We start from the raw sequence: 14696 nt of genomic DNA on the forward strand, positions 1-14696 counted from the left end.
CCTTTAACACAATATCATGGACAGCAGAGAAACATGAAAATTAAATATATAGCTAATCCCTAATTATGATTAATGAAGTATCATCTGTGTAAGAGCAGACCACGGCCACTAGGGACCAGATTAGCTTGTAATTTATATGAATTATCTGAAGAATGACTGATTAATGCAATCACATGCAAACTGGTTACATGTGAAATGCACACACTGCTCACCAAATAAGTGTCTTTCTCCTTCTGGGTTTTCTGGTTGTACCAGGGCTCGTCCTGACCTTCTTTGCTCTGCCATACATACTTGAGAGTAGTACACACCACTGCTTTACTGATAAGGATACTTAGATACACCAGTAGGAAGCAATTAATGGACCTGTAATTAATAATAAACATGTGAACACAATTACACATGTATGACATTTACACATGTATGACCATGTATTGGCATAAACCCTTGCAAATAAAAACTGTGGCATGTATTTTCTGAGCGTGCTATGAATTAAAATAAAGCTTGCAGAACCCTGATTTTTTCTTCTTCTGAACACTAGGGCAGTGGTTCCCAAACTTTTTTAAACTACAGCTAACCTTTATAGTGTTTTTTTCCCCATGGCACCCCAACCACTGAAAAATCAATCAATAAATATACACAGTACTGTGCAAAAGTTTTAGGCACTTAAGATGATTCACAAAAACATTTGTCTTAAGATGGTTATTTATATCTTCAGCTTTAGTGTGTCAATAGGAAAAATACATTTTAGACTCCCAAACGTTACTTTTGCAAACAGAAAAGATTAGAATAGAAGAACAGGGCGCTCTGCAACAGATGGCATTGCCCCCACAAAGCCCCCCACTGAACATCGTGTCAGTCTGAGATTACATTAAGAGACAGAGGCAATTGAGACAGCATAAATAGATAGAAGAACTGTAGTGAATTCTCCAAGAATCTTGGTACATCCTATCTGTCAACAACCAAGAAAAACTGTGTCCAGGTGTACCTAGGAGAATTGGGGCTGTTTTAAAGGCAAAGGTGGACACACCAAATATTGATTTAGCTTTTTTATGTTTACTGGACTTTATATGATGTTAATTGATAAATGAAAACTATTTATGGCAATATTTTTGAAGACATCCTCAAAAAACATCCTCAAAAAACTTTTGCATAGTACTATATATTCTATTGAAAAGACTAATACAAATTAAATTAAAACGATGTGGCCTTTGTTTTTTTTAAGTAAACACTGCTTTAAGCCTTTATAGTGAATCGGGCTTCAAGTTTTTAATAAGTAATCATTCAAGAGCAGTGTTGGGTGTAATCCAATTACAAAGTAATTAGTTACTGTAAAAAAAGCAGTGTAATATTACATTTTAAATTCTTGTAATCAGATTACAGTTACTGATTTACAATTAATTAAATAACTTTTAAGTGCATTATAGGGCTGTGCTTATTTCTAATATATTATTTATGTAGAATACATGAATTATGGCTCCGTAATGAGTCAATGACCCCATTTACACCTGATATTATGATGTGTCTCGGGTGATCCGATCACATGTGGTTAGGTGAGACCCATCGCTGTTTGCGTTCGGATTTGGAGGGGAGGGTCTCTGTTTCATGACAACATACATGAATCAATATGCCAGTGTGTTAATGTATGACATTAAAGCATAACAAAATCAATAAAAACAAAGCACACACACACACACACACACAAAAAAATATCTAAGCACAAACATGTTAAGCAGAATTATCCGTTATTATACTTGTATTAAAGGAGCTTCAAGTGTTCATACTACTTCATCTGTGTGGATATCAGATACACTAAAGAAGATCCGTGAAGCTCTCATGACTGTGTATGTATCCGCTTTTTAAAATTTTCTGATCAGACGGTTATTGCTTTTAAAGCCGCTAGTAACCTGCAAAGTTTAAACTCTTGTTTTAGTGCATCGGTTGATTGACAGGTGAGGGGTGGCGTTTCACTTCTGTCAAGACGCATACAGGACGGATTAGCATTTACACCTCAAATGTTATGTGGTCAAATGCGTTTTTTTAACCACATTCGTATGTGGTTTTTGTGATCTGATCGCAAAACATTTTAGACCTATATTTAGGGCTGACCACATGTGATCGGATCACCCGAAACCTATCTTAATATCAGGTGGAAAAGGGGTCGTTGCAAAGGAGAAATGTGAGGTGCTGCTGAGTGTATGACTTGTGTGTAACTACGAACAAGGAAGATAAATGGACATTATTTTGAATTTGTTGAGCAGAAAAGTGTTTTAGAAGTATCTTAAAAGTAATTAGTAATGTTATTACTTTTTCAATTTGTAGTGGATTGCTATTTTTAAGTAACTTACCCAATACTGTTCAAGAGTCAGTAATAAAATTGAGAACAGAGTAAATAGTGCTTTAGGTTTTGCAGGAACAACAGCAATTTAACATTAAATAGTCGTAATATAAAAACAAAATAGTAAATCAAATGAAAATTAAAGCTACTTTAATTATTGATTTAAGTAGTAATTTATCTTTACTGTGTGATTATATATACATTAATACTGATTCAATGCAGTCAGAGTTTGACTGAAAAGCAGACCTGTCATTAAAATGTATTGGGCTTGCAGCTGCTAAAGATATCTAACCAAGGATAATAAGTGCATTTCTTTTTCTTCTCATTGTTGCTGTTTGATTACTATTATTTGATAGGCCTATAAATGACAGCAGCGGGTTTATTTGGCTGCATTTACAAAGCGCACAGATCCGATATTTTGAGATAAGATTTTGTCCCGTTTGCTTACACTTACACAATATATTAACAGTTTTGCTTACATTCATAATCACATCAATAGGGGCATTTTGACCAAGACCGTTCACGAACGCAGTTACATTCACCAGGAAACACAGGCACACTAGAGTAAGCGCAGACATACGCATATGAGTGTTTGAAAGCCAAATTGAGTCAATACTCTGCCTTACTGGTACTTTTAACAACAGTGGCTATTACAATATTAAACTGTGCAGAGATTCTGCGGCACCCTTAGCCAGTCATGGTGGCACCAGGTTTGGGAACCACTGCACTAGGGTATGATATTACTCCCGTCACTCTCACTTACTTTTCCACAGCTGAGCGTTTCTGTGATTTGCCCTGGTAGTTGAGTGCCATTTTTGTCTCCATGCCTGTGTATACTGCCACGCCTTAATAAAAAACACCCAGTAATACATAGTGAGACTGGTGAAATTTAATTCCTCCTCATCGAATGGTTCGTCCAATTAAAAGGCTCCAGGACTTACCATAAATCTTCTTGGTGTTTTTCAACGTAGCACCTTTTAGGAGAAGGTTCTCAGGGCCCAACGATCTAAATCGAACCATAAAAACAAACAATTATCTCAAAACAGACACATCCTGGTATCCAAACTCATGTTAAAGTGGCTCCTAAAGAATAGTATTGCTGAAAGTATGTAGGCTGGTTTGGCCTGGCCTGTTCTGGTGAAGGACACAGTGTAGAGACTCATAAAAACATTTCCAACTGTCCAGTGACAAATGAAAGAGAGAGAAGGCTTGAGAAGCTGCCAGGCTGGCTTTACTTTAATGCTGCTATGGCATGGTGGGTCGATGGAATAATGATCAGAGGCTAATGCAAAGGGAAAAGAGACAGCTAAAGTGACTGGGGGGTGGGGGGGTAGAGTACTGTGGGATGCAGTGGGCCCATGGGAATGGAGCAAAGACGGTCTCACCTTACTGCGGGCTCCTGTTCCAGCTTGTAAATGTGCATCCGACCAACAAACCTGCACAAGAGCAAACAGGCTCCAGTAAATTGTGGGCATGTTCATACATGTTCTCTCAACCACAAACGTACTGTACACAAATGTCAAATACAAGTACAAATACAAGGTCAAATACAAGTACAAAATAGCTCTGTTGCAAAACATTTTTGTGTCTGTCTGCACTCTATAATGGTTTTTCAATGGAAACAAGCAGTTGATGGATGTCTATGACTGTTGCCCTGCGTCCAGCTGTTTCTTTTTTTTCAACATCTCGTACAAGCGTCGCAGAAGCCATGTGAAGCTAACCCTTTAAGCTCAGATGGGCCCGCCAGCCCACAAGAAAAAATAATAAGTCAAAATATTAACAACTACAGTCTTGATCAACACAAAATAGGTATTATTTGAAAGCTTAGAAGCTCTACTTTCAAATGCATGCAGACATTATAACCAAAACTGAACAAGTGCTTTGAATTTTTCAGACATATCAGAGTTCCGTTTTGATAATTTATTAAGACATTTGCACTGTACATATTATTGCAATCAGTAAAAACATCAAACTGATCAAATAGCAATGTGTCATATGCTGTTGGAAAGTTCTGAAAGAGTAGAATACAACCAGCCTATTTGTTTTACTCACAGACAAACATATAGCGAGTAATAGCTAAGTACATGTCTTTGACATTTATGTTGGTGTTGCTTATAACTTCACTAAATATAAACAGAACATAAAATACACCATTACTTGGAGAAGGTGATTATCTTTCAAACGAGCCTGCACACAAGTTAATCGGATGCATAGATCATTAGGTAATCCACACTAAACGCAATGTTACATATGGCCACCAGGAGATGGCGCCAAGTAAATGACACAAACTCGATGCAGACTCGTTGAGTCAAAAGGCACTCCTGTGAAATCTCATTACTAAAATCATGTCTGCATGTTACGCATACCTTTAGTCATTGTTGTGTTTGCATGTGTAATTCGTTCTTATGTACAATTATTATGTTTTATTTGTTTGGAGTGGCTTTTGGACACATGGAGACATTTTTTGACACTATGATAAATTATTTTTGTAATGCTATGACTTTTAATTGCTTTGTCGTATTAACACAAAAATTCTCACAGTTGACATGGTTGGGAATTGATTGACTGAGTTTTCTGGAGTCAACATATTTACAACCAGTGATATATATCATGTCAAATAAGAACAAAAATATATATATAAAAAATGTTTTTTAAAAGTACATTTTTGGCTAAATTTTTTGTGATTTTTCAGCAGTTTCTTAGGCTGAGAGTCTCAGAATGCATCATAATCTATATCATTAATAAATGTAAAAGTGTTCTTTACAATGATACCAAACACTTGACCTTCCATGTTTTTTCAAGTAACAAACCTTTCATTTTGGGTATGCCATTGAAACTGGAAATCTTTAAAAACACCTTCAGCGCTTAAAGTGTTAAAAGAATGTCAACATTTAAAAGCGCGTCTCGAGATGCTTCACTCTAACAACACAATACTCTAAGTGTAAAAATGCATAGCACTCACAAATTTTGGGAAATCTTGTATTTATTTTTTTATTATGGTATTAACCTCACCACAAAGGATACATGCGATGCTGTCTTAGAATTTGGCTAAAACTAGGTATCTTAGGAGGCAGCATAATTAGGAGGGAGCACGCCAGTGATGCCCTTAAAATGCTGCCTCCGTTGGTAACTCACAAGGTTTTGGAACGATAACAGCGATGCTAAAGTACTGATGGCATTATACACTTGCATTAGCGTGTAGTTTGTTTTATGAAGACTCTCCTTGCCGTTAAAGAGGCTTGATGATAATATCTGTATTCCAGTGCAGCACTCTATGTAAATGAGTCTTGTAGGAAATGAACCAATTACAAGGAAGATGCTCATTGGTGATGACCCAACAGTCTGGTATATTGGCAACAGCCCTTTGAAGCTTTTTTTATACCGATTTAAGCAGGCGACATCTGGTGCTCTAGCTGATCAGAAATGCAAATGTTATTCAGCCTAAAGAGGTGAGTGACTGTAATGAGACGTGCCTACCAACAGGGGGCGCGCAAGAGTTAACTCGCTATCAAACTTGGAGGCCAAACGTGGATATTCCGGGTGTTTCAAGTCTGGGTTTTTTTCTTATTATTGCGTGTAGCTCTGTCCTCAAATGGAAGAGGTCAGAAGGTTTCCGGCTCTTACACGGAAAGCTGCTGATCTGGAATGTGCTTAACAAGCTTGCTGTAATTCAGATGCACATCACAAAACCATAATCTAACCAGAGATAGGATGCACTAAGGTCAACAGCACAAGCTGGTTCCAGCACATTATGTAAGACACTGCCTCTGGTTTTAGACTAAACTACCATATGGAAATGAGCTACAAGCAGGTGGGAGCAAGGCTGGGAGATATAGCTAACCAAATTATATCTTGATATTTTGCTGCCTTTTGATGATATCGAGTATATATATCTTGATATTTATGTATTTTCTCTTAAATCATTTCAACATTTCTAATTTCAACGTTTCATGTAAGTAGTAAAATACAGTAAAAATCTAGTTCAAAATAATCTTGGCATGTTTTCCCTCACAGTTTTTCACTAAATACATCTTTTACATTTATATGCACCAATTTAACAATACATAGTAAAAATGCAATATTTACCTGAATATATTTTTACAAAAACATTTTGATATATGAAACACTGCAAGCTGAGACTTCAGTGAACATTTATAGTTCTGACAGATGAATCGCTGAAACAAAGTTATGCATCAATTTATTGACACGGACAGTTTAAACTGATTCAATATAATGAATCGCACTTAATTTTAAAGCAGTTTTTGTTACTGAAGTTTAGAGACCCTATTAAATTATCTGTCTTAAAGCTCTTAAAGTTGCAAATCGCAACAAAAGAAATGGTTATAAAACTAGTTTGACAGTCCGTAAGAAAACTGAATGGCCAAATAAAAAGCACTTTACATTATTTGATATTGCCAGCAAAATATATAATGAACATTCGATATAGTTCCCAGGCCTAGATGAGAGTGCAAGTGATTGTGTAAGTGTGCAAGTGCGTACTTGTAGAGGTCAGGCTGGGGCTGTTCACACTCGATGGTGGCACTGAGATCCTGCAGGTCCTTCTCTGTGTCTGGCACAGTGTAGTGTGTCTGCAGACAAGATAGGCCTATGAGTATTTTAGGTTGTGTCCAACAAACACATACACTACTAGCAAACACATATAGACATGTCACAAAGGGACTGTTGTGGTGGAAGAAAGACAAGGAGTACATAGATGATAATGACAAGATCTGTGCCACCTATTTTATGAGTTAAGCTGAATTTCAGAGGTGAACAGAAACCACAACCAGGAGAATAATTAAAATTGCAGGGCTCAACAATAAGGATTTTTTCCCCCCTGCCGTGCCAACATTGTATCTATAATCTTCATAAATTCATAAACGCACTTTTGCTAGAAAACGATGGCATCCTATGCAAAACATTACTAATTCGTTTGTTCAAGTCATTTGTTTGCCAGCTAAATAATGTTACATCGATGACATATAGAATTTGCAACAATTTACAACACATGACAGAAAACCAAATGTTGGTGAGGCATAAAACACATACAGTACATGATCAACGAACGTTAGAATACCAATGCAGCAATGGCCACATAAGTAAGACTGAGCGATGAATAAGCTCACTTTATGGTTAGATTCTCCATCCAGGCTGGCTGTGGTGACAAAACAAGTTTCATCCTCACGAGTGGACTGCAACAGTATCAGGTCACAGGGAAAGGTCTCATCCTCCACCACTTCAACTACATCACCAACCTTGAGCAGAAACACATTAACATCTCAAATTCTTGACTTTTGTTCTAGAAATGCACAATATACCTCTGACCATAGACCTTTTGGGTATAGGACAATATTAGTTAATAACTGGGGGGGAGAAAAACAAAAACAGTATAGAGAAGTATAGATATAGCACTCTTCAAGAAATAGTGCTCTTATTTTATTTAATCTATCCATTTAGGTTATAGCAAGATTGCAGCTAACTTTTAAATAGTTTTGAATAGTCACAAACTAAGAGTCCACAATTAAACAAACAATATTGGCCAATTAATATCCAATATCAACAAAACATAAAATGTAATAAAAAAATAAAAATAAAACAAAAGATAAAAAAAGAAAAAGTCAAAATACCGACCGATAACCAACGTGGTAACATCCCAGATAGCAAACAAGCATTGAAACAATGATAATTCAACGTTGATGCATCAACATTGTTACAATCTAATGTTGATTCTACATCACATCTACACCATGTTAATGTTGGAAATGTATTTTTAAAAATTAAGCATTAACATCATTGAATCAATGTTACAATCTGTTGTGAAGTCTACACTTTTGTTGAAACAGCACTGAAATATCATAAATTTAATTTTATTGTCAGTAACTGAATCATACAATCTAAAGTTGATTAAACAATTATATAAATAAAAACAACGTTCACATAGTTTGCAGGCTTTATTTGTCTTTAATCACAAAAGTATAAATACAATTTATTTATTTTTTAAATTGTTTGTGGCTGGAGGCACCAGAGGAACTGGTACCACTGTCTGGCCTCCAGTTCCACTGGACTGCATTTACGAATGCACACTCGGAAACTGCTCCCACACTCATTTGCTAAATCCAGGCATCTAAAACAGAACAGACACACAGACAGAAGGATAAAAATAAATGGAACAGAATAATAATCTTAATTGTTCACAAATGCTTAGAAGAGGCTAATCTGGTTAGTAGAGACTCCATGACCTGAATTAGGCACGTCAGATAAGAAAATGGGCCAAACCTGCAACAATATATGGTTTGTCTTGATTCTTTAGAGCAATCTTGTATTTTTACAAGAATATTGTTATGTATAATTGAAAATGCAAAGGGCGTAGATTTGGTTGTAATAGGTTGTAATAGCCTGTTTTGATTTAGTCACTAAAACAATGCATTTTGCGAATTTGTAATATAAATTTAATCAATTTCCTTACCTGATATAACTGCAAGAATGTGAGGTGCAGGATGGTCCTTTCCAGATCCCAGGAGATTGCTGCTTTGAAATCACCATGAAAAGCGCTTGCAAACAAAAATGTCCCATTCTGCATTTTGGTGATAGTTAAGACTTAGTGTGCTTCTGTGGTAATTAAAATGCACCTTATATTGGCTGAAAAATATTTGATTTCTATCACAAGTCCCATCAGGGCTCCCTAAGAGCTCCGTTCTCCAACATTTTATCACTGACTGGGAAGCGCTGTCAGAGATTATTTAAATTATTTAAATAACAACCTCCGTGGCTCTATCATAGGAGAGAGCGTAACGGTCAACTAGCGTTTTACGACAGTACCGCCCACAGAATGTCTATGGGACCGCTGCTTTATGCTATTTTATGCTAAGCTTGTAGGTTCACCCTGGTAGAAGAGCTCTGGCGCTGTTGTGTGTGGGTGTTTGTGGTGAGTGCGTCAGTGTAATGACTCTGGGCAGAAACATTACAAAGGTTCCGCCCTTCACACCAGTGTTTATGCTGTATTTAAGCACCTATTATGGTTTTTCAAATATTACCTTTCATGTAGTGTGTTATATAGCTGTTTGTGAATGTAAAAAAAGTCTGCAAAGTTTCAAAAATCAAAGTGCACAACAAATGGAGTTATTGACTCCCAAAAGAAAGAACCGATTCTTAACACCTGAAATGAGTCGTTAGTAATTCCAGACTGACTTACTGTACTAACCTACATAATTTGGTAACAAAAAACCCACCTCTGGTCTTCACTGGCTGCTGGCAATCAGCTTTGACCCACCCTTAAACACTACACTAAGCGGTAGACCAATCACAACAGACTGGGACATCTGACCAATCAGAGCAGAGTAGGCTCTCTAAAAGGAGGAGTTTAGAATGAATCCTTTAGAACGGATCATTGAACGAGTCGTTTTTGACACTGGGGAAAAAAAAGTAATGCTGCAATTTAAATTCAAATTAAAGTGTTTTTTGACCTTGGATGCATGTAAATCTATTGTATGAGACCTTTAAAACAAAATTAGGCACGTTTAAAAACCATAATAAGTGCTCTTTAATGGTAAATGTGTTAATCATGGTTAAGAAAAAGTTCCACGTTAAACTTTAATCGCATGCATTAACGTGTTAATTCTGACAGCTCTATAAATCTTAAGACTAAATGCACTTTTGAAGTATGTGGAATTAACATTTTTAATTACTGCCAGTAACAGAACCCAAATACAAACATAAAAAACAAGTCAGGAAGACAAAGAAATAATAAAGTACAAGAACACCACTGATTGAAATTGTGCCCAGGAATTCACGTGAATCTATCAGGTGTTTTAGCAAACAAGACTTCTGTAAAGACTTCTGTATCAATTACAGTATTGAGAAACAGCTTAGAAGCACACATTATCTCATGTCAATCAATGTTAGTTCAATGTTACCATCACCACCCATATGTGCTGTTGGCTTTCATCAATATTTCAATGCTCGTCCAACATACTTTTAATGTTGAAATTACAATCTCAACCAAAATGATTGTTCGGATGAAAAATCAATACTGCATCAACATCACTTTGCTATCTGGGAATATATTGTGTATCCCAAATTTTTAATATCAGTCATTATATAGGTTATCGGCTATAAGACTAAAATAATTATTGTCTAGCCGAATTGCCTAGATTCCCAAATTGCTACAACTGTTTCTTAATTTACGGGGTATTTGCTCCATTTCATGCACAGCACGGAAATACTCCCAGCAGTATGTGCCCCCAGTGAGCATACTTATTTCCCACACACGAAGTATGGCAGCTTGCCACACCCTACTCCCTCAGTGGCTGTTATTTGTGAGACTTGGCGATGGTGCAGCAACTGAAAGGTACCTTGATTTTCTCACTCTCCTTCTTCACTGACCGGCCATCCTCCAACACAGTCACTTGGTACTTATTCACCTCGTAGTCTGCTTTATGCCGCAGCCAGTCCTCATAACCCTGATGAAAGAGAGAAACAGAAAGACTGTGAGAATGTGAGAGCAGTCTGCTGGTGTGTCAAAACACAATGTGATGATATGTGTGAATACAGCAGAAGGTCAACTGATGACTGTGCAGTCTAATAAATTTCTCAATAATGTGACAATAACAACAAGTCTCTAGAAAGTGACACATACAATGGCCCAAAAAAGTATTTAGACAACTAAGGACATTTTCTGGTTGTCAAACTTAGTGGAAACATATCCATGGTTAATGTGATGAACCACTCCTGTGGTTCCTCTACAAGGACATCTGTGTGTACTTCATAAAATCCAATAAAATAGAGACAAGTTGATTAAAAGCTGTTGCATAAATACAGTTCTGAGATAAAGTCTAGCACCACTTGGTTTGATATTTTGTTACCTAATGCAAAGGTTTATAGCTTTTAGCCCATGTCTATTATCTTTAAAGGCATTGGCATACTAGCATACTTCTAAAAGTCAACAAAATAGCATTAAGCAGATATTCACATTTAAAATGTATGCTCTTCTTTCTACCTGCCACCAAGCAGTAAGTAGCAAATAATTCATGGCTGTGACATACTTAAAGCCAGTTGATGTCAACAAAGGAAAGAAAACTATGCTCATCAGCTGATGTCATGGGGTCTTGAATGTGGCTTAAGTGTCCAAAAACTGTTTGAGGCCACTTTACATAAAATTGGCCTATAATAATAATTAAGTAAAAAGCAACCATCTGTGAGTGTGAGCTAAGGGAGTTCAGTCATTTAAAGTTAAAGTGGGCTTGGGTCACTCGGGCCCCCCGGGCTCCTATTTCAAAGCCCAATTAAGGCCTGAGCCCTTCTCAGTGTGAAGCCAAGATTTTTGGAAGGAAGTCCACCTTCCATTGTGCTTTTTCAAAAAGCATGTGGTAGCCCAGAGGAAAAATTCAATCCTAAAACAATACATCTGAAGCTGCGAGAGGACCAGTGTGTTGTGACAAGCCCCCCGGTCATTTGTTTCGTGTATGGGAGACTGACTCCTGGGTTCAGCTTGATTCTCGGCTGGGGGCGCATTATTTAAAGAGTGACACAGAGCTATAAATCTTGAAGTGCCTCTGTGGTAGCCAGAAGAGAGAGAAAAAGAATGAGATATAGAGGGATGAAAGAGGAGACAGGGGCATACACAGAACATTAATGTTACTAACCTGTTTGATGGCTGTCACTGTGATGACAAAAAACAGAGGTAAGCCACTGGTCACGGGGCTGGTCGGGGTATCAACAATCACCTTCAAAAAGGATACACAAACATTCTTAATTCCACTTAGTTCTAAATTGCTAAATCTTCTAGCAGTGTTCACTCTCTTTGTGTTGTTTTTAATGGGTTCCTCATATTTGACAGAAAATCTACCCTATATAAAAAGATAAGTCATTGAGACGCGTCATAAACCATTTTAGTAAGCACTATATTACATCTTGATTTCATTTCTGTCCCAAGTCTAAAAAACCATTGTTCATATCAGATATCTCATAAAATGAACATCTTGAGACAAAATATGTTTATACAGGGGGCCTGGGTAGCTTAGCGAGTATTGACGCTGACTACCACCCCTGGAATTGTAAGTTGGAATCCAGGGTGTGCTGAGTGACTCCAGCTAGGTCTCCTAAGCGACCAAATTGGCCCGGTTGCTAGGGAGGGTAGAGTCACATGGGGTAACCTCCTCGTGGTTGCGATTAGTGGTTCTCGCTCTCAATAGGGCGCGTGGCAAGTTGTGCATGGATCGTGGAGAATAGCATGAGCTTCCACGTGTGGAGTCTCCGCGGTGTCATGCACAACGAGCCACGTGATAAGATGCGTGGATTGACAGTCTCAGAAGCGGGCAACTGAGACTTGTCCTCCACCACCGTGCCACCACGAGGACCTACAAAGTAGTGGGAATTGGGCATTCCAAATTGGATAAAAAAAATTACAAAATAATACATTTATACGGTCTGATAAAAATGCACTCTTAGTTTTGCACAGGAATACTTTTTAAAGCATAATAACAGCTTATAGTTGTCTCTGCACATTAGGGCTGGGTTAAAACATAGAATTCCAGATTATTTGCAATCTTCCTTTAAACGATCCCGACATTGATTCTTAAAAAGTTTAATTCAGTTTTGGTTGTGTTGACCATTATATCTGTTAAATAAATAACAAGTGAACTGCATTGTTGGGTCCTGTTGTTATTTTCTAAAAATGTTTTGCCTTATATCAAGTTAGAAAGTACCCTGTATAACTGACATCATTAGCCAAGAAAGAATTTCTTTCATATATAATCCAAATGGATATTATAACTGAAATATGCCAAAATTAATCGGAATCTAATCAAATTGTGTTGAAATCTAAATCGAAAAAGCTTGTGAACCAGAATCGAATAAAATCTGAAAATCTGTATCGATACTCCGTCGCACTGCACATTTAGCTTGAATAAGAAAATGGCAAAAATTACGCAACCTTGAAAGTGATTTTAAAACAACAAAAAATAGCATAAAATTACAATATATGAATAAGTTAAAGGTGTACTCAGTAAAAAAATTTTTAAGTATGTCGAAGTATAACTTATACTGACACCTAGTGGCCTGGATGCGGCATCATACAAACACAGCAGTTTTCAGTTATCAATGCCATTGTAGAAATGTACTATGCACAGTAAACCAGGATTAATTCAATCCATGAATGAAAATGTCCAATAACAGGGCAGTTACTAAGATTAACCGAGTAGTATTCAGCTGGCAATGTGATGCTAACATGGCTGCCCACATGAGGCACCCCTGCACATATAGAATAATAGAGCTTTTATAAGGTTACTGATATGACTGAACTCTTTCTCTCACATGAGTGGTCATGATTTTATACATATGTTTCAAAATTACTATTCATTTCTTAAGTAAAACTTTTTTAGTTTTAAAACGTATATCTGGTACCTCTTTCTTTTCTGTACCAACTTTACCCACATTTTTTTTAAATGCAAATGGACAGAAAATTGTGCATTGTGTCATCAACCCACATAGTGTGAAATGGAACATCTAAGATCTGACTGATGAATGATTGGTTTGTGAAGTGGGCAAACCTTTACTCTTTCAGGAAACCCAACATAAGGTCATGATAACCTATATGTGTATTTATGCATGTTCTATATTTGCACGTGTATGTGTGTGTGTTTGTGTGTGCATATGTGTGAAATATAGGGGAGGATAGGTGTGAACTCAGGCTCATAGTGGTGTGAACATTCTTTCCATCCTAAACTAAGCTACGGCCAAACACACTACATATCCCTCACACACACAGCAGAACTCTGCAGAGCTTGGCTGAAAGAGACTGCACGACACAATCGGGTTAGCCAACCAGAGTGCAGCATCTCCACTGCAGCAAACAGCTTAAACACACACACACAAGTTGGTGCGGCTATCCTTATGAGGACTCTCCATAGACATAATGATTTTTATACTGTATGAACTATAGATTCTATCCCCTAACCCTACCCCTAAACCTAACCCTCACAAAAAACTTTCTGCATTTTTACATTTTCAAAAAAACATTGTTTAGTATGTTTAAGCGATATGAATTATGGGGACACTAGAAATATCCTCATAAACCACATTTATAGCATAATACCCTTGTTATTACCTGTTTGTAACCTTAAAATTTTTTTCCTCGTAAATCATTTAAACCTGCCCACACACACACACACACACAAAGACACCCCATGTTGTGTATTGGTGCAAAAAATTATGTTGGAAGAAGTGTAAAGCCTGCAGGACTTCAGAAGGTGAAAGCCCATCTCAGACCAACAGCACTCCAGAGTTAATAACCCCCATCATCCTGATCACAGCCTAACACACACACACACACACACACACACACACACACTCTCTCTCAACACAA

The 14696-nt window shown here is 37.1% G+C and overlaps 1 protein-coding gene across 7 annotated transcripts in view; it reads right to left on the reverse strand.

Moving 5' to 3' along the window:
- Positions 1-14696, reverse strand: part of LOC127413247 (phospholipid-transporting ATPase 11C-like) — a 92211-nt gene that overhangs the window by 23814 nt on the left and 53701 nt on the right. For all 7 annotated transcript variants that reach the window (XM_051650214.1, XM_051650215.1, XM_051650212.1 and 4 more), the window contains 8 exons: positions 11977-12057; positions 10687-10794; positions 7462-7590; positions 6836-6924; positions 3721-3771; positions 3277-3341; positions 3099-3180; positions 213-363 (listed from right to left, as the gene is read on the reverse strand). In XM_051650214.1, coding sequence (XP_051506174.1) covers positions 213-363; positions 3099-3180; positions 3277-3341; positions 3721-3771; positions 6836-6924; positions 7462-7590; positions 10687-10794; positions 11977-12057 — 756 coding nt within the window. The remainder of the gene's footprint in view (positions 1-212; positions 364-3098; positions 3181-3276; positions 3342-3720; positions 3772-6835; positions 6925-7461; positions 7591-10686; positions 10795-11976; positions 12058-14696) is intronic.

Source organism: Myxocyprinus asiaticus, chromosome 22 (assembly GCF_019703515.2).
Source record: "Myxocyprinus asiaticus isolate MX2 ecotype Aquarium Trade chromosome 22, UBuf_Myxa_2, whole genome shotgun sequence".
Taxonomy (NCBI): Eukaryota; Metazoa; Chordata; class Actinopteri; order Cypriniformes; family Catostomidae; genus Myxocyprinus; species Myxocyprinus asiaticus.